The sequence below is a fragment of the Linepithema humile genome, chromosome 7 (assembly GCF_040581485.1).
Source record: "Linepithema humile isolate Giens D197 chromosome 7, Lhum_UNIL_v1.0, whole genome shotgun sequence".
In the NCBI taxonomy this organism is placed as follows: domain Eukaryota; kingdom Metazoa; phylum Arthropoda; class Insecta; order Hymenoptera; family Formicidae; genus Linepithema; species Linepithema humile.
In genome coordinates, this window is record NC_090134.1 from 22,524,898 (window position 1) to 22,552,114 (window position 27,217).

General features: G+C 40.3%; 3 protein-coding genes across 7 annotated transcripts in view; 1 reads left to right on the top strand and 2 right to left on the bottom strand.

Moving 5' to 3' along the window:
* Window positions 1-140: 140 nt before the first annotated feature.
* LOC105673567 (transmembrane protein 53) lies at window positions 141-3,465 on the bottom strand. The gene is made up of 5 exons (XM_012369292.2): window positions 3,251-3,465; window positions 2,908-3,115; window positions 2,510-2,662; window positions 2,183-2,305; window positions 141-2,042 (listed from the first exon to the last, which is right to left on the bottom strand). Exons 1-5 carry the CDS (start codon window positions 3,463-3,465, stop codon window positions 1,758-1,760), a joined length of 984 nt encoding a protein of 327 aa, XP_012224715.1. The 3' UTR covers window positions 141-1,757.
* On the top strand, window positions 3,395-24,628 carry LOC105673565 (uncharacterized). Of its 4 annotated transcripts, XR_001100983.2 has the most exons (14): window positions 3,395-3,534; window positions 4,083-4,467; window positions 9,066-9,174; window positions 9,816-10,009; window positions 10,318-11,425; window positions 11,899-12,155; window positions 12,512-12,778; window positions 13,042-13,221; window positions 16,426-16,551; window positions 18,111-18,338; window positions 18,661-18,912; window positions 20,915-21,045; window positions 22,139-22,360; window positions 22,455-24,628. XR_001100983.2 is itself a non-coding variant. In XM_012369289.2 (13 exons), exons 2-13 carry the CDS (start codon window positions 4,389-4,391, stop codon window positions 22,247-22,249), a joined length of 3,042 nt encoding a protein of 1,013 aa, XP_012224712.1. In that variant the 5' UTR covers window positions 3,395-3,534; window positions 4,083-4,388; the 3' UTR covers window positions 22,250-24,628. The 4 variants fall into 4 exon arrangements, 3 of the variants coding, with proteins under 3 accessions (XP_012224712.1, XP_012224714.1, XP_012224713.1); XM_012369289.2 differs by having other exon boundaries at window positions 22,139-24,628; XM_012369291.2 differs by having other exon boundaries at window positions 4,083-4,353; window positions 22,139-24,628.
* LOC105673564 (fibrillin-2) overlaps window positions 24,458-27,217 on the bottom strand; it is a 34,786-nt gene continuing 32,026 nt past the window's right edge. The window contains exons 22-23 of one of the 2 annotated variants that reach the window (XM_067359653.1): window positions 25,248-25,472; window positions 24,458-24,897 (exon numbers count right to left, since the gene is read on the bottom strand). In XM_067359653.1, the coding sequence (XP_067215754.1) occupies window positions 25,291-25,472 (182 nt within the window). In that variant the 3' untranslated portion in view covers window positions 24,458-24,897; window positions 25,248-25,290. Of the gene's footprint in view, window positions 25,473-27,217 lie in introns of both variants that reach the window. The other variant, XM_067359652.1, reaches the window with a different exon arrangement.

Genomic DNA, 27,217 nt, shown 5'->3' on the forward strand with positions numbered 1-27,217 from the left:
ATTACCAAATCGAGGAGCAAATAAATGTTTTTTGCGTTACAATAATAAACAAATAAATATTTATTACTTGTAAAGTAAATTTTCTTTCAGTTGCTCCTAGGCATATTATGATGAGTGAAACATTAAATGAAATTGAAGCATTGTAGATATTTATCAGTCTTTATTTGTATAACTAATCGACAGATCAAAATATATTTATATTATACATATATATTATATATGTATATATTATATATATATAGTATAGAGAGATGTTAACGACATCTGATACAGCTATACTCCCGAGCGTTGAAGTTTCGAAAAATTCATTATTAGTTTCGAGACACAAGAATTTTTCGTTTTTTTATTCTCGAGTCAATATTAAATGCCATGCACTCGGAGTGTGAATAGCGGAAGCTAAATCAAGTCCAGCTTGATTCTTTTGTGCGAATTCCTTCTTTGGTGTAGGAAAAAGTACGAATGAAAGCAATAACGTTGCGTAATATTGCGTATAATCTATAGACGCATCCATTTTTTGTCCTAGAAATATCTCTTAATCCTCGACGTGCCTTCGCATCATCGTCTTGTCGAAGAAAAATACATACTCGTCCAAAAGCGAGATTTGTCATCTAGATTATTATACGAGATGCATACACACAGATGCATTCGTGTCTAACAATAAGTTTACGAGCTTCTAAAGTAGCGGTTACTCGCACACGCAGTGGCGAAAGAAATAATGGAAGATAGCAAGGAAGAATCAAGCTGGGGGAATAATGCGAAAGGGATTGCGGCGAAGGAGAGAGGACGTGGAATCGGTTCTTTCTCCGTCTGTACAAAAGTGAGAAAATTTTAACTCAAGGCTTATGATGCCGCAAACAGTGCATATAACTCACCCAGAAATTCATTTCAATTGCTGAAAGTTATATCGAATACAATAGGAATATTGCAATATGTCTCCTAAGCTTTACAAATTGTAAGAAATATTTGAGCAATGCGCGTGACATTTAATCTGTTCGTAAAAATAACAATGCTGGAATAAACTGATGCAAATTAAAATACATTCTACTTAATAACAATTTTTAGATTTTAAATACATTTACAAAATATTTTAAAATATACTTAATAGAATTTGAAAGATCTTACGCCACCGTGTGTGTGTGTGTGCTCTCGCTTAGTTCATAAAATTTGCGTTCTCTACTTACAATTAGATAAATTTCACTTGTATATAATAATACTCTTTGCATAAAATAGCTCTGTACATCAATAAACGTAGCACCGTTTCCAGCATCTAGGACATCATATAAAATGAGCGAATTAAAAAGAACAACTTACCTAAAAAAGCAATTTACCTAAATTGGAAATTTTGAAATTGTAATCTTTAAAGTTCAGCAGCAATGCTTTTTAAATTTACGGTTTTTTAAATTTTAATAATTATTACTTGTGTTTTAATTTATTTTGATTCTGATTAAGAAACTAATCTCCTTACTCGTAATCGTTCTGTTCCAGAATTAATGAATAGACGAGAATGCACAAAAAAAAAAAATAAAAAAATTTTAATAATTTAGAAGTCAACTTTTAACGATGAAGATTAGGAAATCACGTTTGTGCAAAATATTTCCTTTTAATTCGCCCGGTTTTTTTATAGATGTACATATATGTAAAAGTTAATCGTATCGATCCTCTCTTCCTTCGCATCTGTACATCTGTACTGCGAGATCGCGATTGAGTACAATTCTTCAGCGAATGATTATTCTACCTATTAGCGTCTTTCGATTATTCTAATTCTGCTGCTTGGTGGCCTCGTGAGGCAACACGACGCGCTTGGTAAGCCCTGGCGGCGCGTCGTAGTTTTGAGAGTCGTGATTGTCGTCGTGATCCAGAGACGACATCAGACTCCTTGATGGACTCGGCGAAATCAAGCATTCGTGGATGAAGCCGCATACGGTATTGACGTAGACATCGCGGTAGGTCGCATAGTGTTTGACGTGCGGTGAATTGGTGAACAAGACCAGCTGCACCCGCACACCTCGCTCGGCTCGTCGGCTGGCGAATTTCTCCACATCCTGACGTTTTTCGAAATTTCAAGTGTATAAGTATTATCTTGCCCGATATCAAGTTTAATTGCTAATTTTTTTACACAAAAGCTAGTAAAAAATAAATATTTATTGTGAAAATTCAAATGATAACTTATTTTTTCACTCACAGACGCTGGAATCAAGGTATCGCTGTTGGAGTATAGGAACAGCTGAGGCCAGGAGTAGGCTTCTTCGGCGAGAGCAATCGGATTCGTCGGAATAGGCGATCTGCTGAATGCCTGCGCAATTACCTGACGATCATAAATCGACATTTAAACTGTACAACGTCGACACAGCCCTGAAATGATCCGATCTATGGGTATGGTATGATTCGTCGCTCTGATAAACATATAAGAATGCCTTTATAAATTAATAAAAATTATTATCATTTCATGCCTGCTATCAAGATGATCGTGAGAATCATTGGTACATGCATTTGTTGACTGTTTGTTTACCTCGAAGAACCAGAGTACGGAGAGCAAGAACGTGATAATAAAAGACATCGGTAAATTCGTGAGAGGATGGCCACCGATGATCGCGCTAATCGCCTTGAAAAGCGCCGTTAATCTTCTCTCGCCAGGCGCACTGTCGAATATCACACCTCTGACCTGCAATAATTTTCTATATTACACGACGCGTAAAATTATGAACAAATTTTATCTCAATTTTTATATTTATTTTAATTTTATCGTGCATTATAGAGCGTTTAAAATAAATTTCAAAGAATAATCGACAGTCAAGCTGTTAAAGAATATTGGACGAAGATTTTTTGGAATTGTCTCTTGCACATTTTTAGAACGTACGAAAAGTATAAAATAAAAAAATGTTGTATTGTCATATAGACATCGTCTACCTTGAACGGCATGTTGGCCTTCTGCATCGCGAGACTGACATGCTGGTAGAGGAACGCGCCGCCGTTGCTGAAGACGTGGAAGAATATCGGATGCTCGTCCAGTCGCTTGTCAGTGATCACCTGCAGCAGCCGCTTGCCGATGTAAGGCATTTTGTCACGGCGCCAAAACAGGCACTCCACCGGTGCTGTGTAGCGCAACGTAATGCAACTGCGAAGATGCGCACAAAAATGCACCAGGGATTAACGCGTTGTAACGTGAACGACGCAACATTGAGCATTTCAACTCGATTGTTTCTCACTCGCGAGTCGAATTTTGCGCGAAAATAGCGAGTAAGCGGAATACCTTTTCTCCTCGTAGATTGCACTGTACTTGGCTAGATATCGGTCCTGACAGCCGGCCCATCCTAGTAAGATCACGACCGGTCGCTTATCCTCCTCGTACACAAACACGAACTCCTCTCGTTGATCCTGCCCGGTCGTGGCCAACGTCGGATCCTTCGGGGACGGCGGGAACGACGGAAACATGATGTAATAATCCAGATCCTCCTGGTCGCTCATCTTGTCCGATTGCCGTGCCTCACGAGGACGAAAAGGAAGGAGGGAGGAAGAGAGAAGGAGAGAGAGAAAGTGAGTATCAGGGGTGAGGGAATACGCCGGGCATAAACTAGCTTTGCCGGGAGGGAGGCTCTCTATTCCGCTTGAACTTCGAGCTTGCGTCGTTCGGAACGCGCGAATGCGCTGCAGGATCGATATTCGAGGAAATTACAGGAGCTAGGTCGACTATGGAGGGCAATGGAATACGAATATATACGCAAAAGTCACGAGCGCTGCTTCTACTTGCTTGTCATTCCTGATTATTGCAAGAGAGAATTAAAATACATTAAAATCTACATTTTGAACAATAAGAAATTTAATTAATCAAGCACGCGTTATGTTAAAAAGGAGTGATAAAAATAATAGAGCAAAATGAGAAATTTTGCAAAATTACTTTTCAATTTGTTATGTTTTAGAAAATAAATTTTTCTGTTTACAATAATAGCTATCGAATTGTTTAGTTTTTCAAATCAATTATCTCAAATATTTTGAATGTTTTCTCTCACTTAATGAAGCAATAAGAAGTAAGAATCTGTAAAATAACATCCTCGTGATAAAAGTGCAATTTTATGTGTTTACAGCTTCCGCGCAAATCTTCGCGGGTCTTTCATATGAGTGGCGCCAGCTGTGATACAGTTCGGCAGATCACATCGAGCAGACGTCTCCGTCGGACCACTCGCAAGCATCCGGGAGCTGCGCGACGTCGCGTCGCCACAATTCCGCGACGCGCAAAACGCGGGATGAAATTGGCGTGACGGAGAGAGGAGCAGAAGCAAAAGAGAGGGAGAGACCGTTTCAAACTCGAAATCTAACGAGGAACACTCAGAGCCACGCGAGCGGCCGCGCGATACGGTACGTTTGAATGCCAGTGTGAACGACGTCACGTTATGTGTATCGAGAAACATACGAGCCACGCGAGGCTCGTTTGCATCGTCTTGTTTCTAGTGGCAATTGTTCCGCCGTTTGGTGAGTGCTGCTTTTTTTTAATACCAAGCTAATCAAAATTATTTTAATTTTTTAGAAAAATTTAGAACTTTGATAAAACTTGAAAGTGTCGAAAAATTATAGGTTAAATCACCCTCTTATGTTTTCAATATGTTTTTATTGACTCAGTATGTAATTTATACTAAAATAAAATTCATGCATATCTCTGTTATTGCAAATATTACATTGCATGCATACAATATTGCATTGAATTTTTAATGTTTATTGAATAATTTCTTCGTTTAATACTTTGTATCATTGTTGATTCATTAAGCATATTTTTTACGCAGTAATGATTACTATTGATTAAACAATTTGATATAAATAGTTTATAATAATAATTAATATTTTAATATTACGCGTTTATTCATTAAATTATCGACATATACACAATAGTAATTAGGTACAATCAGCAAAGTTAATTAGCTAAATTAATTAACTACATTAGTTAATATAATTTGATTAATACATATATAATATAGCAACAAATATAGAATATATTAAAAAATAGCCATAGAATTAACAAAATAATAATTAACGATGCGACTTGTCTAATTTTTCGCGAATAGTAGTCAAAGGAGTCATCCACTTCTCGTGGCGCTCACAAAATGATTCAATCTTCAGCGTGTCAGCTTGTATTTGCGTCTTAATTTATATGCCTGTAAAATAAAGAACGCGCGTCCGAGGTGGAGCTTAAAAGCCGAGCCGAGACGTTTGTCCATATTTAAAGAAGACGTGGGGTTATGAATAAAGAACGCTTAGCAACCGCAATAGTATGCAAATTTAGTTTCGAGATTTTAAAAAAGTGCGGTACAAATTCTCGCCCGAAAATAGCTAACTGAGATTTCCGCTCTAATTACTTTATCCTGCTGCACAATGCTCTGTAGAAAACATGAGAATTAGTTTGTTATCCAATTGAGCGTGTTTATTCATTGCACTTAGGCGCGCTAAGCCGAGAGAGCCACAGTGATATCAGTCAATAATAAGTCATCCACTTTAGCCGCGGTAAATACCTATTTCGGCGCTACGCGACTCTTGAAACTCCTCTCTCTGCCGTTTTCTCCTTTATAATAATAGAAAAGGATGACATAATGAAGTAGCTATATTTCACATTAAATATGCCACCGCATTCTTATTTCTTGAAACGCGAGAAATATGTCTTATACCATTCTTCCGCTCGATATCTCATATCTTAAAAGTGAAAAATAGTCCACTACATCTTCGGAGAAATTCTTTCTCGTCGCTCTGTGTGCGCGACGGGAAACTCCATTCCAACCTCAGCTTCTCCTCTACGAGCCACGAGCAACTTGAAGCGCGGTCTGTTAATTTTCACGGCGCATTGTGGACCATGCAATCACAATGAAATGCCAGCCTGCGCTCTCGCCCGCCTCAACGTCTTTCTATAGCATGATGTAATTAGTTTTGCCGCTGGACGTATTAGCAGATTTACGAATTAACATTAAGGGGACTCTCTCTCTCTCTCTCTCTTTCTCTCTCTCTCTCTATTTCTCTTTCTCCCTCTCACTCTCTGTGGTTCGCTTAAACAGCGAAAAAACAATGAGCGCCGGGCAATCTAACTTCACCGCTTAACTCGTTTACGATTTATGCGGTTGTTCGCGCAGTTGGTACATTCGCACGTAATTACGTCGTTGCATATTCTCCACGCAGAACAGGATTAACAAAATGGCACACGATTTACGGGATGAAACATGCACGCTGTTTCTAATGCATTTTTTAGTCATTGTAATGTGTCTCGTTTACAGTTTGAATGAAGTAACATTGTTCACAAATGTCATAGGAATTACAGGAAACTTTACAGCACATTTGAGAAAAATTTGTTTATGTAAAATTTCGCTTTATATTTAAATGAGTTCCGCCAGATTTTACGTCTAATCGATATTACAGTCACAATTGTAGAGGCGATATATAGACATTTGAGTTTTCTCTTAAAGGACACTATAAGCATATATAATTCATAATCGTTTTTATTAATTTGAGCTCTCATTAATGTCGTTTGCAAGATCTATAATTTCACGACTGTCTATAATTTACGGCTGCGATGTAACATAATCCCCCGTAATCGGTTTTTCTCATAGACTGCCGTCAAATGTTCAATGAATTATTCCGCTGAAAAGGACGAGCTTAGTGCATAATGTGGAATAATTATAGAAAGTACGCCGCCGTTTTTCATCGATCGCTTACCGTCGGGAATACTCTTTAGAAAGGAGTATTTATTCTTTTTCGAGTCCTTTCGATCGAGCTCTCGCCGATGCCGGAAATTCATTTCGTTCGATTGGCGATGCAACATTACCGGAGGTAATCTCGTCTCCCTAGCGTCGTGTGTCGCAGCGAAAATTGACAAGGGATCAACGAGGCTGTGCTCTGCGCATCAGTGCAATACAAGTTGATGAGAAATCCTCTTGTGATGTTGGGCTTATCGTGCTTGCAGGTGAACGATAAGCGGTTCGCCAGGTGTCATAGGAAATTCCGAGAAGCGCGCTTCCAAAGTGTCATCATATTCTTAATCTCAATTATTCGAAGCACGCGTCGATTATCCGCCCTGATTGGAAATGACTTATTTTCGACTTCACGTCGAAATCGAATCGTTTCCAAATTGATTAGATGCACCCGGAATGCGGCTTCGCTCACGACAGTGACTTGGTCGAAATCCCTGAAACGTTTTGCGTCGAGTTCACTCAAGACGGTTGGGTGAAAAGTCGAATGTAAATTTAAAGGTGATGACCTGTGAATATTACAGGCGCGGAATGTCGCGTTGGGGAACACTCGCTATATGCACGTGGCAAATGAAAAATTACTAGCGCCGGGCGCACACGTGTGTGACGGCACGCTCTCCGAAATATACTCATTTATTTACACGAGCGCTAGTGTAATGTGTCATGCATTACGTTGTTTTTGCCGAGGTAACGCGGAAGTAAAGATGAAATATTCAAGTATTTCGATTACTGATTCAGACAAACCTTGTTATTGAGCTTTAAAACATGCGCATTTCAAAATTTCAAAATTAATTTCTTCGATCTCAATTGTTCAAATACAATTGTTCTAGATACGTGCAAATTGTATGAGAATGAATTAACTTTGCGATTCTTTATATATTCGCATTAATCAGTTGAAAAGATGAAAGATCGGAATACAGGGCGATTTGCCTTCAATAAAATATTATATGGAAGCCCCGTTTACCGCTGATTGAATTTAATTAAACTTTCGCGACGGAATTACCATCCTGACCACTATTACGATAGAGAAATGAACGAATTATTCGTCGTAACCTATGGCAAAGTTTAGTTGCTTGCTTTAATTGCTTCTGCCGGAATGCATCTCTTCTTTCCATTTTTTATCGCGCTTATATTTTCGTTAAACTGGTATACCGAAAAACAAATATTTTATGAATATGAAATATTTAAGGATTTTTAAAATATTAGCGCGGCGCGCAAACACCTGGAGAATACGCTAATACGCGCAACAATTATATACCTTACATTTAACGGGAGAATATTTTTAAAAGTACTTTATTGTTTTCTCTTTTAAAATATATTATATAGACTGTTACGCGAAATGCTGAAACGTATCGTTCCACAGGATAATCTCTCGTCTTCGTTCTTTGGTTCTTGTGCGTAGCAACTTGGCTGTTTCGCTTTTGTTAAAGGTTCCGGATGCGCGGAAACAACGAGAAAGTCAATTATCGTTGGATTATACCAATTGCCACTTTGATATCGCTTAGATTAGGCGAAGATGCTTCTCTCTCGATGAGCTTTCTTCGACAACGGCAGAGGAAAATGCGTCCGGTTTCGCTACTTCTCGAGTCAAGAGCTTCGCGAAAGTTTCGAGTATAATCCACCGTGAAACTTTTCGGGGCATCCGATAGGCATCCCTTCGTTAACGTGCCGGAATTCATATTACTGCCTGAGAGCGGAAAATCGTAAGTTTATTAAGAGAAAATTTTGTATTTGAGAAAGGAGGAAGCGTGAAGCATTCATCATTGCAATTATTTCTTATTTTTTAATGTAACACGTTTGAAAAAGATTTATGAAAGAAACCTCCACCTATATTCAGTACTCATTGCGTTTTCTCACAAACACCGTAGAAGCTTAAGAGACGCCTTTAAAAGCATCTAAGGAACATCCGAGAGATTAAGATACTCTTGCTTGTCCTTTAGAAATCTTTTACCCTCTCCCGTCTCTCGGGGAGGTTACGCTTTTTTCTGCTTCTTTTTATCTCTCTTCCAACTTGACTTTATCGCCATTTTCGCGCATTAAAGAATTTCCATATCGACGACTACATCGCGCGAACACTTCGCTCAACGAAGCGAAATGACGGCGGGACCGATGACTTCCGCAGTTCCGCGTGGCGGAGTTTCATTGTAGTAATAGTCCAAGTTTCGACCCACTCGTGGCCAAGTGCGGGACTCCGGGAAACTTCACAATAGGACTTCCGCATTTTCGCCTCGCTGCCTGCATCGCCCGCGGAGAAATGCAGTCACGGGAAGAGTTCTCGTCCCTTCGCTCACCCCTTGCTCTTATTTTCCCGCCGATCGGCCTAAGGTTGAATTCGCTCGTTTACAGGACTCTGCCAAAATGCCGAGGCACGCGGTGCGTTGTTCGATGGTGACAGGAAGAGATCGGATTACTTCACCGACGAGTCGCGCACTCTGGACGCCCATCAGCAGTATAGGTAAAGTATCGCTGCTGCTAAATTCCAGCAGCTGTAAAATACGAGCTGCAAAACGCTGCTTGTCTCCGGTTTTTCTTCCGGATGTAATGCGATGAATGGAACCCGGCTCGATGCGAGTAACACGAGAAACGAGATTCTTCCAATAAAGATCTAACGGCGCTTTTAATTCAATGATATATGCTTTGTCGTCGAAATCCGCGTATCCGCTCAAATATCAGAGAGAGCTTTAATAGAATTACACTGTAATTATAGTTCGGGATCAAAAGTTCGCCCAAATGATGAAAGGTCGAGGAAGTAGGACTTGAGAATTTGTCGAGTCGATGTAATGTAATGTTCGTAAAAAAAAGTTCATAGAAATGAGAAATTCTATATTGTTGATAAAATTATGTACATTCCGTAACTTATTTCTCTTCGAAGCAAATTTTTATACAACAGCATGTATTTAAATATAAAAATGTTTCGGATTTTTAGACAAATTTTGAACAATGCTAACACGTTGTTTAGTGCCTTAAACTGCTGAAATTGAGTGACTCGTCTTTTTCGCGCCTTCGATGATTTATTCATTGAACTGGGCAGTATCTCTAAGATCTCTTGTCTTTCGCGAGAGCACAACAATGGTTAAAGCTATTGTTATCTATCAGCCGGGGCGCATCCTCTGAAGGGATGGAGGTGCTCGAAGAAAACAGAAGGACGCTTTCGTCGCGAGGTGTTATCGAGGAGCTGGAGGGGACGGAAGCGGAAGCGAAAGCGGGACCCCGCGGCGATGAACGCGGGGACAAACATCTTTTGTCGGAAAATGGTGTGAAAATTCCTCCTCGAAGAAACGTAAATGTCAGTGAGTAAAATCGCTTTTTCCCTAATATGAGAAACGTGTTCTGGGTAAACAAGTTGGCGGACGAGCGAAAATACATCCGAAATGAGATATCCGTTTCTCAGCGAATCGTGCTGTTTCGAAAATTTCTCATTTTTGCGCAATATTTTCCCACGCATCATACATCTACGCTTAAGCAGATCCTGCAATATGAAATGTAAATAATGAGAATTTTGTCGTTTATTTAATCACGTATACGCGCACGCTTTAATTTATTGTTTCAGCTGGCAATTTTTCACTGAAAATACATTCCCGTTATCTTTTCCCGGCAGCAAACTCGGGCAGACAACAAGGGGACAATTTCGGAAATCGAACGCGCAAGAAGCGTCGTAGGGGTAAAGAGCTGAGGAATTCCAGTATCAAGGATCGTGCGCACGAGATCAGCATCGAGGACAGTCGTGAGAACGAGATAACGGATAAGGGAGGTGAATTATCGCAGAGAAGAAACAGTCCCCTGTCAAAGTCAAGACCGAAGAATCGGGAGGCGCGCAAATCCCGCGCGGAACGACGGAGACGAAAGAAGAAGGAGAGGAAGGAGCGCAACAGAGGCCGGAAGAGCGCGCGACAGGACGACAAGCGACAGGATGTCGCGCGTCGATCGAAGCACGAGAAGAAAATGTACGACGGCCTGAGCGATTTTCTCCGTGAAAAAGTCGACCCCGCCAGGATTGACACGTCCGAGAAATCGTCAAGCGTCACTTTCGACCGAGCCTCGTCGATAGCGGCCGTCAACACGACGTTGCCGTCGAGTGTCGAGCATCGGCCGACGCTCGAGGCGACGAAGAGGCCAAGAATATGCCTGCGTTGCGGCATTTACACGGCCGACACGGTGGAAAGAGAATTCTCCAAGCAGCTCGAGATGGAGATTTCCAAATCCGCTTCGAAGAATCCTTCGATTCTGGACGACGGTATTTTCGATACCTCTCCTAAGAAATCGGTGGAACGCGAAACCGATGAAAACCGAGGTATGGAGTCGAGCGAGACCGACACTTTGTCGAATGCCGAAAGCAAATTCGGGGGCTCGCGTTACGACGTCGAGAAGATGCTGGGCTACTCGAGAACCGAGGAGGATCTGCCGATCTTGGATCTGGAGAACCAAGTGCTGGAGAGGACTCTGAAGGACTACAACGCGTACATGACGTCGAGGTTGAAGCCGGCGCCGTCATTACCGCCGATTCGTCGCACCTCCGGCTCACATCCTCCGAGAAAACCGATAATTAATTCGGAGGAGAGCGACGAGGAACTCGACGACGGAAGCGCGGAAGTCACGAGCGTGACGAAAGCATCGCAGGACGACGGCACGAGCGGGGATTTATCCTGCATAAACGGGACGTTCCTGCCGGCGCCTCTATCTCGCCACGCGCTGATCAAATATGTAAAGTAAGTGCTCTCCTATCTTCTCTTATCCATAATTCAATGCTCGGGATAATCCTGAAATCAACGATTTACACGGTGAGATATGTACCAGGTGTTTCAGAACGCTCACCGTTAATTTTAGCGATTAGATTTTGCGAACGTTTGTTCGAAATCAATTTTTCTTCAATTAAAATATCGATAAAACATAGATCCTATTCATTAATAGGCGATAACAACACCCGATGCGAAAATTTCATGCGGAATTTAATATTTCTTGTAATGAAATAAAAAAACAAAAAAAATACCTCGTGCGTATGTATCAAAGTTAGATTTATTTCCAAATTCAAAAATGGTAGTAAAATTTCTCCTCGCGGCGCTACCAGGTTGAAATACGTTTATCTTTCCCTCCATTTAGCGTTAATGCTGGATCCCTCTGCAAAAATATAGTTTTACCGTAAAAATAACTCTCTCCGCTTGATCACGCTACAATGATAAAGGTCCTCGACCCCGGGCCACGAGTATTTGGAAGCCGATTACGAGTGCGTGCCAGGATTCCATATGGTATCCCCCACGAGCCGATTAGTCTGCCGGAATCGTCAGTGGGTCGGACAGGTGCCAAAGTGCGAGATCAAGCAAAACCCGAACGCCGGTCTATGCGCTGAAGCATCCTGCGAGCATGTTTGCAACGAAATTAACGGACGTGCCGTCTGTTCCTGCTACGAAGGATTCAGATTGGATGGCCGCAAATGCGTTGGTGAGCACATAATTTCCCCCGTGCGTGCAATTGTTAATGGACACGTCTCGGCTTTCGTAATTTCTATATGCAAACTTGGTCCACGCGGAACGTGAATGGCGAAACCAAATTTGTATAACCCGACTTAATTTCCAATGTTTACACAAGTATTTATTTGGGGAATTTATTTCGCGCTCTTATATGAATAATTCATCCTTTTCACGCTACGTGCTCTTATTTACTCGAGTGATATCGATTCCAGCGTAGTAATTACTTCACTCAAACATTGCCGTTGCAATCGCATGGGATTAATTACACTTCCGCATTCTAAATCGCCCTTAGCGGCGGATTAAACATGCGCGTCGTTTGCCGTGTAGACATCAACGAGTGTTTGCTGAACAACGGCCACGGTCCGTGCCAGGACACCTGTCGAAATCTCGTAGGAGGATACGAGTGCTCCTGCGAAGGTTTGCAAGACGCGTCGCTCTCGACCGACAATCACACGTGCGAGCACGACAAACACACGGGTCCGTGCAGCGTTAACAACGCCGGATGCTCTCACACGTGTTTGTCGACGATGGGTCGGGTGTTTTGCCTGTGTCCGGACGGTTTTATGCTCGAGGACGACTGGAAAACCTGCCAAGGTGAGCGATTTAATTAGACAACCGTTTATAACTCCCGTATATAACTCAATTTCTCTTTTCGCAATTCCTCCGAAATATCATTCTTGGAGAATAATTTAATTTTCCGCAATGCCGGCGTGATTTATGACGATTTTACGCGATTCACACGAATTTTCACAATAATGGGCATACACTCGTGCACTTAGCGCGCGCGCGAATATTCGCGAGACTTTTGTAGCGACGGGACGACGAGACGTTTGACAAATGACAATCATTTCCCGCAGATGTGGATGAATGCTCGGTGCCGGATCTTCAGACGGACCTGTGTCGCTATGGATGCATTAACACTCCGGGTTCCTACCGATGTGCGGAACCTATGGAGTTGAGGGATCAGCCAGTTCTGGACAGCCTGTCCATCACTTGCCTGCCGGGCTACGAACAGACCGCCCATGGGACGTGCATCGGTGAGTCGGATAATGGAAAATTTAATTTTTACTCTGAACAATAGAAAGAAATCTATCTTCATTTTATCATCGCTCATATGTTCATTTATTATCTGATAATTAATGGCTGTTCCATCTCAACAAATTAGGCTCGACAGCTAGAAATTCGAGAATAATTTTTACAACGTTGACAGTAATAATTAATAATGTTCAAATAATTTCGCAATAATTTTACACTTATTCATCTTGTTTCCGTTCCGTGAAAGCTACGATTAGAAATGTCAAAGTTTAAAAGACCCCGAAGCTAGTTTAGTCTCGGAGTCTGCATCCTCAAGCTTATTGTTAAACGATGCAGGTATGCACTCGAATTATGGCGCGCGAGTGAATCCACTTTGCAAATTTGCGCGTATTAGTACGCCTGCTTAAGTCAAGTTAAGCTAATAAGTTCTTGTTAATAAGTTTTAAGCATCTATCACGTTACCGTTGGAAATGGAGATGTGATCTTCCGCGACGTGTACACGAAAACTTTATCCGAAACGTCATTACCTCGCATAAGTGCGTCACTTTGTCTTTTTTAAATAATTTGCAAACTGTACACTACAATCTCTTTTTTATCTTTTACCATTATACTTTCTGTGCTTTTTATTCTTTACTATTTACCGCTTCTGAAAGAACTCTGCGCATGAATCTTTTTGCATGATTTCTTTTCTCGATCTCGCTTGGGTGAGTGATCGACGCCGGTTATCGTGACATTTTTCACGCGCTCCGGTATTTTGCTTCATGCGAAATTCGCGTTAACAGCCGCGCCGTTTAAGCTGCTTCGATCCCGCAAACATCCCGCACTATTCTCTCTTTCTCTTCGTGCGATTTCGACAAAAGTGCGCGCGGCAGCTTCAGTATTTCTTCGAGGAAATCCAAGTTGCCTGACGCTCCTTTTTCCGCGACGGTGAGCGAGGGAGGTAGGGTACGCCGGTCGAATCGTGGCCTCATGGCCCCGCAAGGACGATACCTATATCACCACCGGCTGCTTTCGGATAGAGAGAGAGCCTTTTCTTTCCCGCCAATCGTGCATTCCTCGGGAGAGTAACCTTCTTAGGAGTCTCCCGCGAGTTTCCCCCTTCCAATACCTTCAAATATCTCGAAAGCGCTCCTCACCGCTTGCACAAGTGCAGTCCCGCTGCAATCCGTTTTGCCGATGCGCGCAAACGCGATAAGAAAAACGCAACGCTTTTATCGGAATTTTATACAAAATACTTTTGTGGCGTTTTTGTTGCTACATTTTTTCTCTCTCTTTCTTACTTGTACGTATGCTTATCGTAACAGCATAACGCAATTCTTCTGTGCACGACTAAACATTTGCGAATTGCGTCGAAATAAATCGTCGAAAAGAGCAGCACGCTTTTTAAACGCGGATACGAATTGAAACTTGTTGGATATTTGTTAGCGTCTTCTTTTCTAGAGTAGTGTCAATTGGTGAAAATTTAAGAAAGAGATCTCTCCGCACCCTGCACAGCTTTCTTCCCGATACAGCTCACGTTGCAGACATTCCGAAGCTCGTAACTGGCAATCCAATTTCGTGGGGCGTAAATCCTTCAATTACAATTGATGCGGCGGTGAATACCGACAAGAACATTACAGCTCGGTTGATACGACGTTACAGGCGTTCGCGTTCGCGAATCTTATTCTGCGAAAATTCAATCCATTTTCGCCTTCTTTTCCCTCGCAATTTCGGTCGTTAAATAGCGGGGAAATTTTACGTGAACAGCATTTCGCGGTGATTGACATTACGAGTCGCATTGAAGCGGAAATACATGTGCACATGTGTGAAAAATACAGAAATTCCGTTGTGAACAATGTAAAATCTCTTGACAATCGGTAAGATATTGAGATCTCCGTAAAAGCAGGAGATTCGCGCTTTTTTCTGAGAAAGATTGAAATTTCTTCTACAAAAGATAAAAGAAATTGTAAACTGTGCGCTCAAAATGGCTTTGCGAACACGTCACGTTTATGAAAATCTCCAGTATTCTCACATCAAAGCAAAATTCTAATTTCGCTCGCAAAGGCCCGCGTGCGCGTTTTGTCACAGCGGGAAGTGGACTATCGCAATGATCTTACAATCTCCAGCATACGAGAAATTTGAAAAGAACGGCCAAGGTGTCGGTTGAAAGGGTGTACGGCTGAATTTCTGAAGAAACTAGAGCGTCGATGAAAGAAATTTTTGTTCGGCGTCTTCTCGTAACGGCATCTCCGACACAGACTGACTTTTTCCGGTGCAAAAAGTTTTTGCGATAGTAATATTCCTCTCAGGTAAATAAACAAACAGGCTTGCATTTTTATTAAAAAGATTGGTATTAAAAAATTTATTACAAATCTGACACAAATGTGAGAGGAATGAAAAGAACATTGGGGATAAAATGGAAAAATTTTATAATACCGTAATAACGATACCAAGTTTTCGTCTAGAATATAATACTTTACATAATGTACACTGCTCGCGTAAAAAATCCTAAAAATCTTAACCTAGACTTTAATTAATTTTTGACCAAAAGAAAAAAAAAGGAAAAAGCAATCTCAAATTGATTAAGAAATTTTTTGCCAAGATTGAGGTTTGAGATTATTAAACACCCTGTATACTTCTGCGCAAATTTATAGGCCGTGAAAGCAGCGAAAGTTGAGTGCTCTCGGCTATCATTGAGAGTGCTCGAGGCAATAGTGACTCGGCCACTTCGGTCAATTTAACGTAATCTCGCCGACGATTGAAAGACAGATCGGAGGCCAAAGAACGCGAGATCGCCGGTGAAGGAGTCATTACGCGCGAATGAAAGAAGCTTTGTATAACATTCGATGTGATGTAGCGAGCGATCGGCGTGATAGTTAAGGGACGAATTGTCCGACAGTCGCGACGCTATGAAGGCGCGATTACGCGAAGTCGATCTTAGATTAAAGACAAATCATTTCGCTGGAATTATTCATAGCTTCCTAACCGATTGCACGAGGTATGACGTTATCCACTCGACACGAACGATTTAAAATGAGAAGTGATATAAAGTACATTAATATTAATACATATTTTTTGCGCTTTGTTAAATATATAAAAAATGCGGTAGTTTATTTGTGCATGTTTTCCAATAATTATTAGAATGTACACTAGTGATGTGAATCGCATGACTATTTCCAGGAGACTCATCTTCGCATGTGAAAATTTACGATAGTCTCTATATTTAGATATCAACGAGTGCACGGTTGATAACGGCGGGTGTACGGAGGTGTGCGAGAATACAGACGGAAGCTTCTTCTGTGCTTGCGACGGCGACGAGAAAGCCCTGTCATCCGACGGGAAGTCCTGCGTAGGTACGTGGGTTCTTTGACAAATCGCTTTCCGCTGTCTCCTTGTTCATTTCACGCGGAACGTTGTTGTCGCGCGGCACAATGATCAAACGGATGAACATGATGTACTTGGGCCCGTCGCGTTTATCTTCATCTGCAAATTCCACGACCAATTTCAATTTAACTTTGCACCTTTTTCGGGCAAGTTTTCGTTCGATATTATCCTCTTTATTGTAACTTTTAACGTTCAATTTTTTTTTTTTTTTTTGCGACTTTGTAAATTTTCCAAGTTTTGCGTTAAACGACGCGGATAGTCGCAATTCATCTGCAATGATAGCATTATGCAAAACCGTCACGCGGAAGCGACTTCCACGGATACGTCTAGATAGGTCCTTCCTCTTGCCATTGGCATTCGTAATTTCTGCGTTATGTACATATATCGCATTTGATACGCGCGTAGACGCGTCGCGGCTGACGTGGTTGACATAATACCGCGCCGATGTGGAGGTTTCTGTTTTGAACACGTACATAGATTACGCTCCAAGCTGCGAGGTTTATGAGCCGTACGTGAATTCTAGACTTGCATTGGTATATATGTTAGTTCAGGACAGGTACGCTTACTGACTGAGCACAATGAATAACTCGACGATGAATGAATGAGTTATTAAATTTCGTATGTATAAGATGTAATATGTGACAAGCTGATATAAAATGATATTTCATTGGAAAACTATTTTTTTTTGTTTTATTTTATTTTCAATAAAATTTAAATAGCCCGAATGTGAAACAATAAATTCTAAAATGAAATCAAATAAAAATCAAATTACAATTGAGAATATCATTCTTTAGAGCTTAATAAAGGATTAATATTTTGATTCTTATTTTTCGTTCTCTCTGTAGAATAATATAATAATACGTGATGCATAATGTATAATTAGATTGTAGCACGTAAAATAGCCGACATTCGATTAGTTGAAAATTAACCGCGATTAATGGAATTGATGTAGAATATGTTTCCGGGTACTACTATTTCGAATATGCAACGCTATTTACGCTCGTTAATTTTCTTTGGTTATTGAGTTTTTGATATTGTCTAGTTTCTCACAAAAGTAAACAATATGACATCAAAGAATTGCGAGTACATTTTTTGGTATAAACTTTTATATGAATTGGAACATGGTGCAGCTCAGGCAGGCAAAAACACTAATTCAACTCGGAGAGAACTCTGTTAGAGAAAGAACTATTCGGTGATGGTTCAAAACAAAACATTTTTTTATTTGAGAAACAGTAATTGGACAATTTGAACAATTTATATAGTTTAAAAACAGTAAATGTTGGATAGAAACTATTAATTCTAATTATAAATATTTTGATTGAACAAAGCTTTGTGTTGGAAAATATAGCGTATTAATTTTGATCAAAATTTAATACGAATAATTTTACTATAATATTATTTCTTTTCGGAGGACAAGATAACACTAATATTTACTAAAATTAATAGTGTTTCTTTCGTGACAGGAGCTTTTGCAATATATTATAAGATGCACAGACAGCAGTCTTTATTTTTATCTCATTTGTTCCAGACATAAATAGCATCGCGTGTCTACCATTAAATCCGGTTAGTCGTGGTTATTTAACGTGCTCTCGATTAGCCACGTCTAAATTGTGGCGCGACAGGCGAAAAGTGCCCAATCGACCTGGTACAAGATGTTTCTTAAAGTGTCCTCGAGGATATCAGCTTCGCGGTGAATACGAGTTAACTTGTCGATCCGATGGCACCTGGGATGGATCGCAGGACGGAAAATGCGTCAGTGAGTATACTATACTTATATCATTAATTTCCGCGAAACGTACCGCTTCTGACACGTTAATTCTTTTCTTTCTTTCTTGCATTAATATATGAATCAAGTTTAGTTCAATTAAATTAAAGTTTAATATAATGTATGTATTGCGTGTGATACAGAGTATAGAAACAAATAAAAAATTTAATAGAGTTCAGTAAAATAAAGATTTCTCTAAATATGCTTTCTCGTAAAGCAAATTTCTTCACTAAATATTTCTACATTCTCATGGCAACGCGCAAAAAATTGGCAAAAAAGATCTATGAAAAAATGTTGCGCACTTTTACGACAGGATACAGCAAGCCGCGATTGGAGTGTCCGAAGGATGTCGTAGCCGAGTTACCGCCAGGCAGGGATGAGGCGTTTGTGACCTTTGATCAACCGGCGACGGATCTCGATTGGTTCCGATACGTGCGATCGAAACCGTCCTGGGGTACGCGACTCGAAGCCACTCTGCAGCCTGGCGTGCACGAGATCACGTTTTTCGCACGACATCCGATATCGAAAAAGCAGGCCAGCTGTGTGTTACGCATTATCGTCAAAGGTAATTAATCTGCATGGATGCGTGTTAACGACGTATTACGTACAAAGTCGTGCTAACGATGATTCTCGTTCGAGTACTCGTGATAATGACAGTTCTCTCTAACAAGCAGAAATGACGATTATTAATTTTGTAATATTAGTGATTGCGCAATATCGGGGCGCAAATATCGTTCGTCCTGACAATATTCATTATCGAAATTTATAGTCCTCCTTTTGACCCGGCTAATCTGTAGTGTAATTTTTCGAGTCCTTGTAATTTTTGTGATTTATTTCTTAAATGTATATTTATTATTATTCGAAAATTTATTTAAACAGTTATTTATGAATTTGGAGTTGTGAAAAACTACAAAGTTACAAGCACTAGTGACTGTTACATATCAAATATCGCATATCAAATAACAACATCGTAAAAACATGATCATTTAGCGGCGCTTACTCTTCGGTAATCCGCATGCGCTCCCGCATTAATTAATCCGGATTATAGAGATTGCACTCCACGGAAGGTACTGAATAAACGTCTCTTGAATCCTGTAAATCTTGATTAATAACAGATAGAGATGAAAGATAACATGTAGGTCGGCTAATTTTATCAGAGAGGGGAACATATGTTAAATATATATAAGCTACAACAGAATAGGGACCCCTATACATCATTTTAGCTGCCACGAACTTTGCACGTTTCTCAATGATTAACAGTGCGAGATTGAAATATTTCTCCTACTTGGGTTTCGCGACGGATCGTAATTTGAAATTTGCATAAAAAGATACTTGTTACAAATGTAATATACGTGCAAGAAGAAGAAAAACGCCAGTTTGAGTTAGCAAATTATTAGGTCTTTTTGCAAACGAACGTTGCGTGAAAAGTTTTCCTTGTCGTCTGCTAATGCCTCAACGTGGAGATCTTTTAAAATACGTCTTAAGAATATTACGTCCCTTCGTGCTATCCCTGTTTACTCTGATGCATCTTTCCGGGACGTGAGCGAAATACGCTCAGCGGTTCGGCGCACCGCTAGTTCAAATCCTCATACGATTCTGAATAAACTGGCAACTTACTGTCGCACGACTGGTAAATTATTATTCTGACATTCGTGAAGAACTTACTACTTTTCGTTGTGCTATTTCGATTTGACTTGGCATCGAGTTAAAACTCTAAAAAGAATCTTCCATACTAAAACCTAAAATGTAAGGTATTTAAAATTTCCAAGGTAAAAGGTTTCTTTGATAAAAATAAAAGGAACAATCCTTAAATCATCTCGTTGCCGTTTATTTATCCAAATAAATCCATTTAACGCGCGACGTTCTAAGTGGATTCAATGCAAGTGTAGCTCGTTTCGTTTAACCGAGTGACATTTGAGGACTGTATTTGATGCTCCGCGAATCTCTTGTAAGAGTGTAGCTCTCATTTATACCTAAAAGTAGGTTGGCGCAACTTAATTTAATGCAAACTCCAGCTTCATCACTGACACTTGAGCCGATGAGTTTTCTCAGGAAAGCTGGCCTGATTTTGCGGACAAATCTGTGCATAGCTTGAATCGCTATTTCTTCCTCGAGAATGTAACGAGCGCGGAATTTGGTGCTTTTGAAACACACGGAAACGGAAAAATATTCAATTATATACACAACTTTTCCGGAAAATTATAAAGATATAATTTTTTCTACCGTCCATTAATCTAAATAAAAATTGTAGCAAAGAGGGAGAAGCGAAGAAACGGAAATTAATTAGTTTTCTGCCGGCGAGTTTTTTTAATTATAACACAAATATTACGTAATGCGCGATAAATAAATTTCGCTGAGAATTTATTTCATCATTTCGCATTCGCGATTGCCAAGTTGCCGATTCATCATTCGACGACGATACGGAAATCGAACTTTCTGACACGCCGTCGATTCGATTCGGGGGAGTTTCTTACCGTCTGCAATTTCCTCGCTCAGAACGGAACGAGGACGATAAAACGAGTACGAAAGATTCGCTATTACTTCAATTTGCTAATCTCAAACTCCAGGTGGCGAAGCACCGAAAGTCAAAGACTGTCCGAGGGACATCCAAGTTATCGGAAAGAACGGAACGGCAATCACATGGACGGAGCCGACTTTCACGGATAATGTGAAGGTGACGCGAATCAGTAATAATGAGGTAAGATTATACTTGATAATTTTTGCTAATTTCACGAAAAATGGAATTCTATATTTCGAACAAAGGCGGAATGCTAGCAATGCCACAATTAGGCATAGATATTGTATGTTCTATAAATCGACGTTCATATAGGTATCCGATAATCAAACAAAATATCCGATGCATTTTCATCTCTGATATTCAGCACAGCGTTGTGAACAAAAATTGGTTGGTATCGCGATAATCAAGTCCATCAATGTTTATGCATAATACATCATAAAAAGCTCTCGCTCGGAATGCATATTCGACCGTATCGCATTCCAATGATACGTATTATGTTACACGCGCTCAATAATCTCATGAACTGTGCGACTGGTTGGAACACGATTTTCAGTAATCGTTAATATTTTACAGGCGTGGAAATACCCATTATCGGCGATAATATCCGACGTAATATCGAGATTGCCATTTTGTAAATGTGCGAAAATGATCCGATAGATGTACATGTAATAAAATAGGTTTCCAATGAATGAATCACTCGTGAATGCTTTAATAACGAGATGCCATATGATGGTGTTACAGTTTCTTTTGGTAGCAAAACCGCAGCGCGCCGATTGATTGATTAATTAACGTTGGTTCCGAAAATTAACGTGCGACATCGATTTCGAAATGTGACGTGTATTATTAGCGGCTTTAATTGGCTTATTTGTCGACGAGCATCAATTATTACTCAAATTATAACTCCATTATTCGTTTCAAAATTCGTACGTTTTGATGAATTATGCAAATTTTTGGAACGGTAAAGTACGGAGGAAGAGGACGGCGCGAGTAAAAGCGATTTCGGACGTGAAAAGGATTCGTTCTCACGAGGCCGCGAGCAACCGCGGGTGTAAAATTAGTTAAGCATAATTTTCCAGCTGGAGATACGGTAAATTTTGACGGATAAATCCTGGAAAACGGGATTTTGGCGACTCGTGCCAAAAATCCCGCGCAAACTTACCCGGAAGACGATTTTCACGCTCGCGCAAACGTATTTCGCATGGTAGATTTCCTCCCTTATCATTTCGCTACCACAATTTCGGTCGGTGATGATATTTTTTGGTCCTGCTCGCAGAATCCGGGTCGTCGCTTCGACATCGGCGGTCATCGGATTGAGTACGAAGCGAGCGATGAGGCCGGCTGGTCGAGCAAGTGCGTTTTCACCGTGGTCCTTCGTTGGGAATAGGCAAGCGGCGAAACAGGAAAGGAAATCGACCGACCGGCAAGAGTAGGAGAGAGAAACGGACCGAACGAGCGAGAAAAGAGGGAAGAAGCAGCGCGGAAGAATAACGATAAGGTAATATAAATGGAAATGCTACATGGGAACGGGCGGGCGCGCACAGCCACTCCTTACGTAGGCCCCCGTAATGGATTCCCGTTTTGTCCGGCAGGTTACACGCGGAAAAAAGAAAAAAATACGGATATCCATTCACGCACACGCATACTTTCCCCTTTTATCTGTGCGACGACACGCGTAATAAAATTTTCAGGCAGGGATGCAAGTAACGTAACTGTAACGATGTGTCCGATATGCATAGATTTAATGCAATAACTCGTCGACTGCCACTTTTGATAGAATAACGTAATAATAGCTCGGTAGCGCTGCGTGACGTTATAAGAAACGATAACAATGTTTTTTATCGTTAGAGGAGAAGGTGGGGTTTTGATTTTCCGGAAAGTGTTTCGATGGCAATTCGCGCCATGCATTTTTATATCACACAATTCTTAGATGAAATTTGTAGAGTAAAAGGTCTTGATTTTGCAGATCAACTTGATTTTACCGTCTAATCTACTCCTGCCTTCTCTTTTCATTTTCGTCGATACAATTTTGATCGCAGATGATGAATAACGGCGCATAATGTAACCGCAACATAGTGAAAGCGAAATTTGCATTATCGGATCCCGTTCTACATTAAACAGAAATTAACAAGCGCTCGTTATGTCATTAACTGCGTCGCGCGTCGGAGAACTCGATGAACTTCCATATGATATGACATTCTCCGAATATTCCATAGTAATTAATGGGGTTGTCGCGAATATACGTCTTCGCCGCTACCGGATTCCTTTCCCGGGTAAGACTCCCGCCGAATGTATCCGCTCGACGAGTCAGACAATAGGGAGGAGCAACGTATGTCGCTGTCAAAATCACACACGAGCGCCGATATTCCGTGCGCGAGCTGACGCGAAATCTGACGCGGTGTTAAGCCGTATGATCCATCACGGTATATGGTGTTAATATTGGTACAGAGAGAGAGAGAGAGAGAGAGAGAGAGAGGGAGAGGGAGAGGGAGAGAGAGAGAGGTAGAGATACAAACGTTGCTAGTCGCTTTGTCAATGTCCGATCTCGAAAAATCTGTCTTGTAAAATTTGAAAATTATCTTGTCTATCATTACACGAATAAAGGCAGTGTAATAATATCCAACTTCTATTTTGGCTTAGCGGCTTATTGATTATTAATATCGGGACTAATTTTACTAGTGTCTCATATTTCGATGATCAGTGAAATATTCGATATGCCAAGTAGAACGATGTACAACTTATAAGTGCCATTTTTTTGTCGATTTTTCAATTAATATTACAAGATACTTGTCAATTTTTATATTATTTTACAACGGTTTCGTGATTAGCAATTATTCTCTCCACTTTACATTAACAAATAAAATAATAAATCTTTGAGATGTATTTAATTTTTACAAACGTGTAGGAGATGAAAAGTAAATCTCATACAGTTGCAATAGGTTTGTTGCCACAGTGAATAATTGCGTACTATATAATTACGTATGTTCTTCTATCGCAAGCGTTTGCAAACGTGTATCGCAAACAACAGAAATTCCGTTTTCTTTACGTTCAAAGTGCACCAATTACGAGGCTGCTCTCGTCTCTTTCTGTCAAACAAAAAGAAGTGTTCGTTATTGTACGCGCGAAATAGATACGAAATGGTATAATTTTCGCGAGAAATTGTGCGAGAAATACGGAAAACGCTTGTTTTTCCGGCACCTTCTCATTAATACGCGCTCGCACGAATCAACAACACTCGCGCTTGCATCACCGATCAATTAATAATGTTCGTTGCAAACTAGAAGCGCAACCGGCGCGTTTAATAACCACGGCTTCCAATGTGGTTTTGCGTCCCGATAAACGACGAAATCGGAAATACACGTAACGCAAAGGGGTGACAGAGAAGCATGCTATCGTGAAATGAGCTCAGGTCGCACCCGATGTAACTTTGCGGTGCAGCGAATGAAAATTGCAGTGTTTGCACTTAACACTCGACAAAATAACCCATTATCTCTTTGCGATTGATTCAATTGATCCTGTTTCTTCTCTGGCGCAAAGTTATCTCTGGTTTCGCGCGATCTAATCCCAATTCACGGCAGACGGTAGGCAAGATGAATCTTTTTCTTTTACTATTTATTAATCCTCCAAGCGTCACTCGCATATCATTGTTACGGTAACGCGATCGATTGTCATCGTACAATATTATTATAGATGTATAAAATTTATATGTATTAAATATATGAGTATACATACACCTGTGCGTATGTATATTACAAAAATCGTCAAACGATCTGTGCGACTCGTCGCGGTAAGCGCGATCATGCGGGAGAATTATTGTTGCAATGATATCACGATTTTAATGACGATGATGTCTGATTTGTCAGAATGATCGCACGCGCCACGTCGGTTCGCGCGGACTCTTATTTTATATTTACCTATTCTTAAAAAAATATTAAAATTGTTTTTTGCAATGGCAATTTATTTTATTATTAACTTACCGGCTATGCTGGACTAACTCTTACTGCGACTATTATTGCGATTAAGGCACGAGTTTTCCTGAAAAGCTGAAGGATATCAAAAAATTTCGGCGACATGAGAAAATTTACGAAAGTATAACAAAAACACGTACTTAGTGACTACAATCAGTATTTTCGATAATCAAATATGATTTCTTGTTTGAAAAGTGCGCGATAGATGATGAATATTATCGCGTGAAAACTGTCGGTTGTATAATAAAGATTCTGCATGCAAGTTACAGAGCTCCGGAGTCAATTATGATGATCAATCTCCATCGCATATAGCACGGATAAGCGCTCAATATGGACGTAAGCCGGGGCTTTTCGTATGCACAGGTGTTTGCGGCGCGATTTACGCGACAGCTTTTCCCCCGGGCCAAGTTAACTTACGTTCGCTTATTACACGTCGTTCACGGGCCGCCAGACGAAGCCCTTACGTGCAACATTCATGCCGCGGTGGCAATATTCTAGTCTCGACGCGGCCCGTGCCGTAATGAGTCGGTGGCGAAATTACGTGATCGGTCCTCGTGGCGCGTTGCCGATATTGCTGGAGCGACAGCTGCTGCTCCTGCGCCCGCCGTAGCTGATATTGTTGTTGTCGCCCGGAGTGTCGATCTGAGAACATATCCTCCCGTTATCGAGTGTCAGCCTTGATTCACTATACGGAAGTGAGGAGTAACGCAATATGTTTGCAAAAAATGTTTGCACAGCTTTTTGCAAAATAATTGAGATATTATTTCATACAAATGTATTAATAGTTTCAATCACTCTAATCACTCTATTGTGTGACGCTTTAATCGGCCATAGGCCTTCGAGTAAACGAATCAGCTTATTTAACGTCGTAGACCATAATTGCTGAAATGTTTTCCTATAGATGCTTTTATACAAAATTGTTGCAAAAAAGCGACGGCAGAACAAGACGACAAAAGTGGCAAAGAAAAACTTCCCAAGTACCGCTAACGTCGTTAATCATGTGAAGTCAATCTACGTCAGATTAGCAAGATTGATTAGGTTCATTGAAAGCCTGATGCATTAAAGGGTACGGAAGGAGATCCAAAGTCTACTGTAGCGATAATCCGTGCTACTTGCCACGATGCTTTTGACAATGTCGTAATAGTGGCTTCTATATCAGATTTCCTTTGAACGAAGCATAGGCAAAACTTGGAATTTGCTTCTGGAAAGTTTCTCCAAGTAAAATAAATTTTCGACAAATACATTCAGTAATTTAATCTATAATGAGAATTTTAATTTCGTATTTTATTATTATTAGCATTATTATAGCACGAGCACGTGAAGACCTACAAACAGAAGACAACTTGACTTTATCTGCGGTAAGTGACTGTCGTCGTCCTGGAAAACACTTTGAGTTCGCATATTGTCATCACCCTCTTTTCTCTTTTTGCTTTTTATTAATAAACGGTGACGCTAACGCGCTTAAGAAATTATCCCGCGTATGTAAATCACGCGGCAATGCCACAGAGACGGCTGTTCGAGGCGTTCATTAACTACTTTGTGGTTGTCCAACAGCATTTAGCTCTCGCTTCATTGTTACGTTATGTTTGCTTTCGTTATAAATTCCGCAGGCAAACGAGCGTTAAATTAATACTTAGTACAGTGATTACAATCTAATAGGATATAATATTAAAAGAGAAAAACATGGAAAAATATGGAGATATATTTTCAATTAACGCGTTATAAATTAAAACGACGATTCACCGATAATAAAAAAGCATTGAATTATCACATTACTATGCTCTTTGCTTCGACGTAAAAATATTAATCATTCGTCATGTAAATAGCTTTTAATAAGTTTTTAAAGTTCCTCGCTAAACTTTATTGTGCAAAATCAATCTTATATTATTTACGTCTGTACATAATGTTTGTTATTTTACAAAACCCACACGATTTGGCAATGATAATAACGCCAAAGGAAATATAAACATCGATAGCTATTGTATCTGTTCGCTCGCCAATTATTTCACGTTGTGTTTTGTTTTAATTACACCCGCTCTCAATTTAAACGAGTTTACATTGAAAATTCCCTGCGCTTGGCTAGGCACGCAACAGACTGTAATTGTAAATCGTTTTGCAATCGAGACTAATAATTGCATTATAACAATATAAATTTCAATTTCAATATTGCCGAAATGTGCATCATTTTAACGCGATATTGTCGACGTTCGAAAGTGACTCTTTGTGGATTAATTCGGGATTTCTTTCGACTTGAATTAATACATTCTGCAGCTCTTGAATCTCTTCGGGCGACAAAGGCATTTTCTGTTCCGATAGAATCGATATTGCGTCGGTGAGGCTCAAAGACGCTAAAGCGACGCTGTCTTTATCGCCGTGATCCAGCAGGC

Coding starts and splice junctions, on each gene's coding strand:
- LOC105673567 (XM_012369292.2), bottom strand. CDS start 3,465: ATGAGCGACCAGGAGGATCTGGATTATTACATCATGTTTCCGTCGTTC. Junction 3,116..3,250: donor GCAATCTACGAGGAGAAAAG/GTATTCCGCTTA, acceptor GCATCTTCGCAG/TTGCATTACGTTGCGCTACA. Junction 2,306..2,509: donor CCGTACTCTGGTTCTTCGAG/GTAAACAAACAG, acceptor TATGATCGTCAG/GTAATTGCGCAGGCATTCAG.
- LOC105673565 (XM_012369289.2), top strand. CDS start 4,389: ATGTGTATCGAGAAACATACGAGCCACGCGAGGCTCGTTTGCATCGTC. Junction 9,175..9,815: donor GACGCCCATCAGCAGTATAG/GTAAAGTATCGC, acceptor GTTATCTATCAG/CCGGGGCGCATCCTCTGAAG. Junction 18,913..20,914: donor GTTACGCATTATCGTCAAAG/GTAATTAATCTG, acceptor CTCAAACTCCAG/GTGGCGAAGCACCGAAAGTC.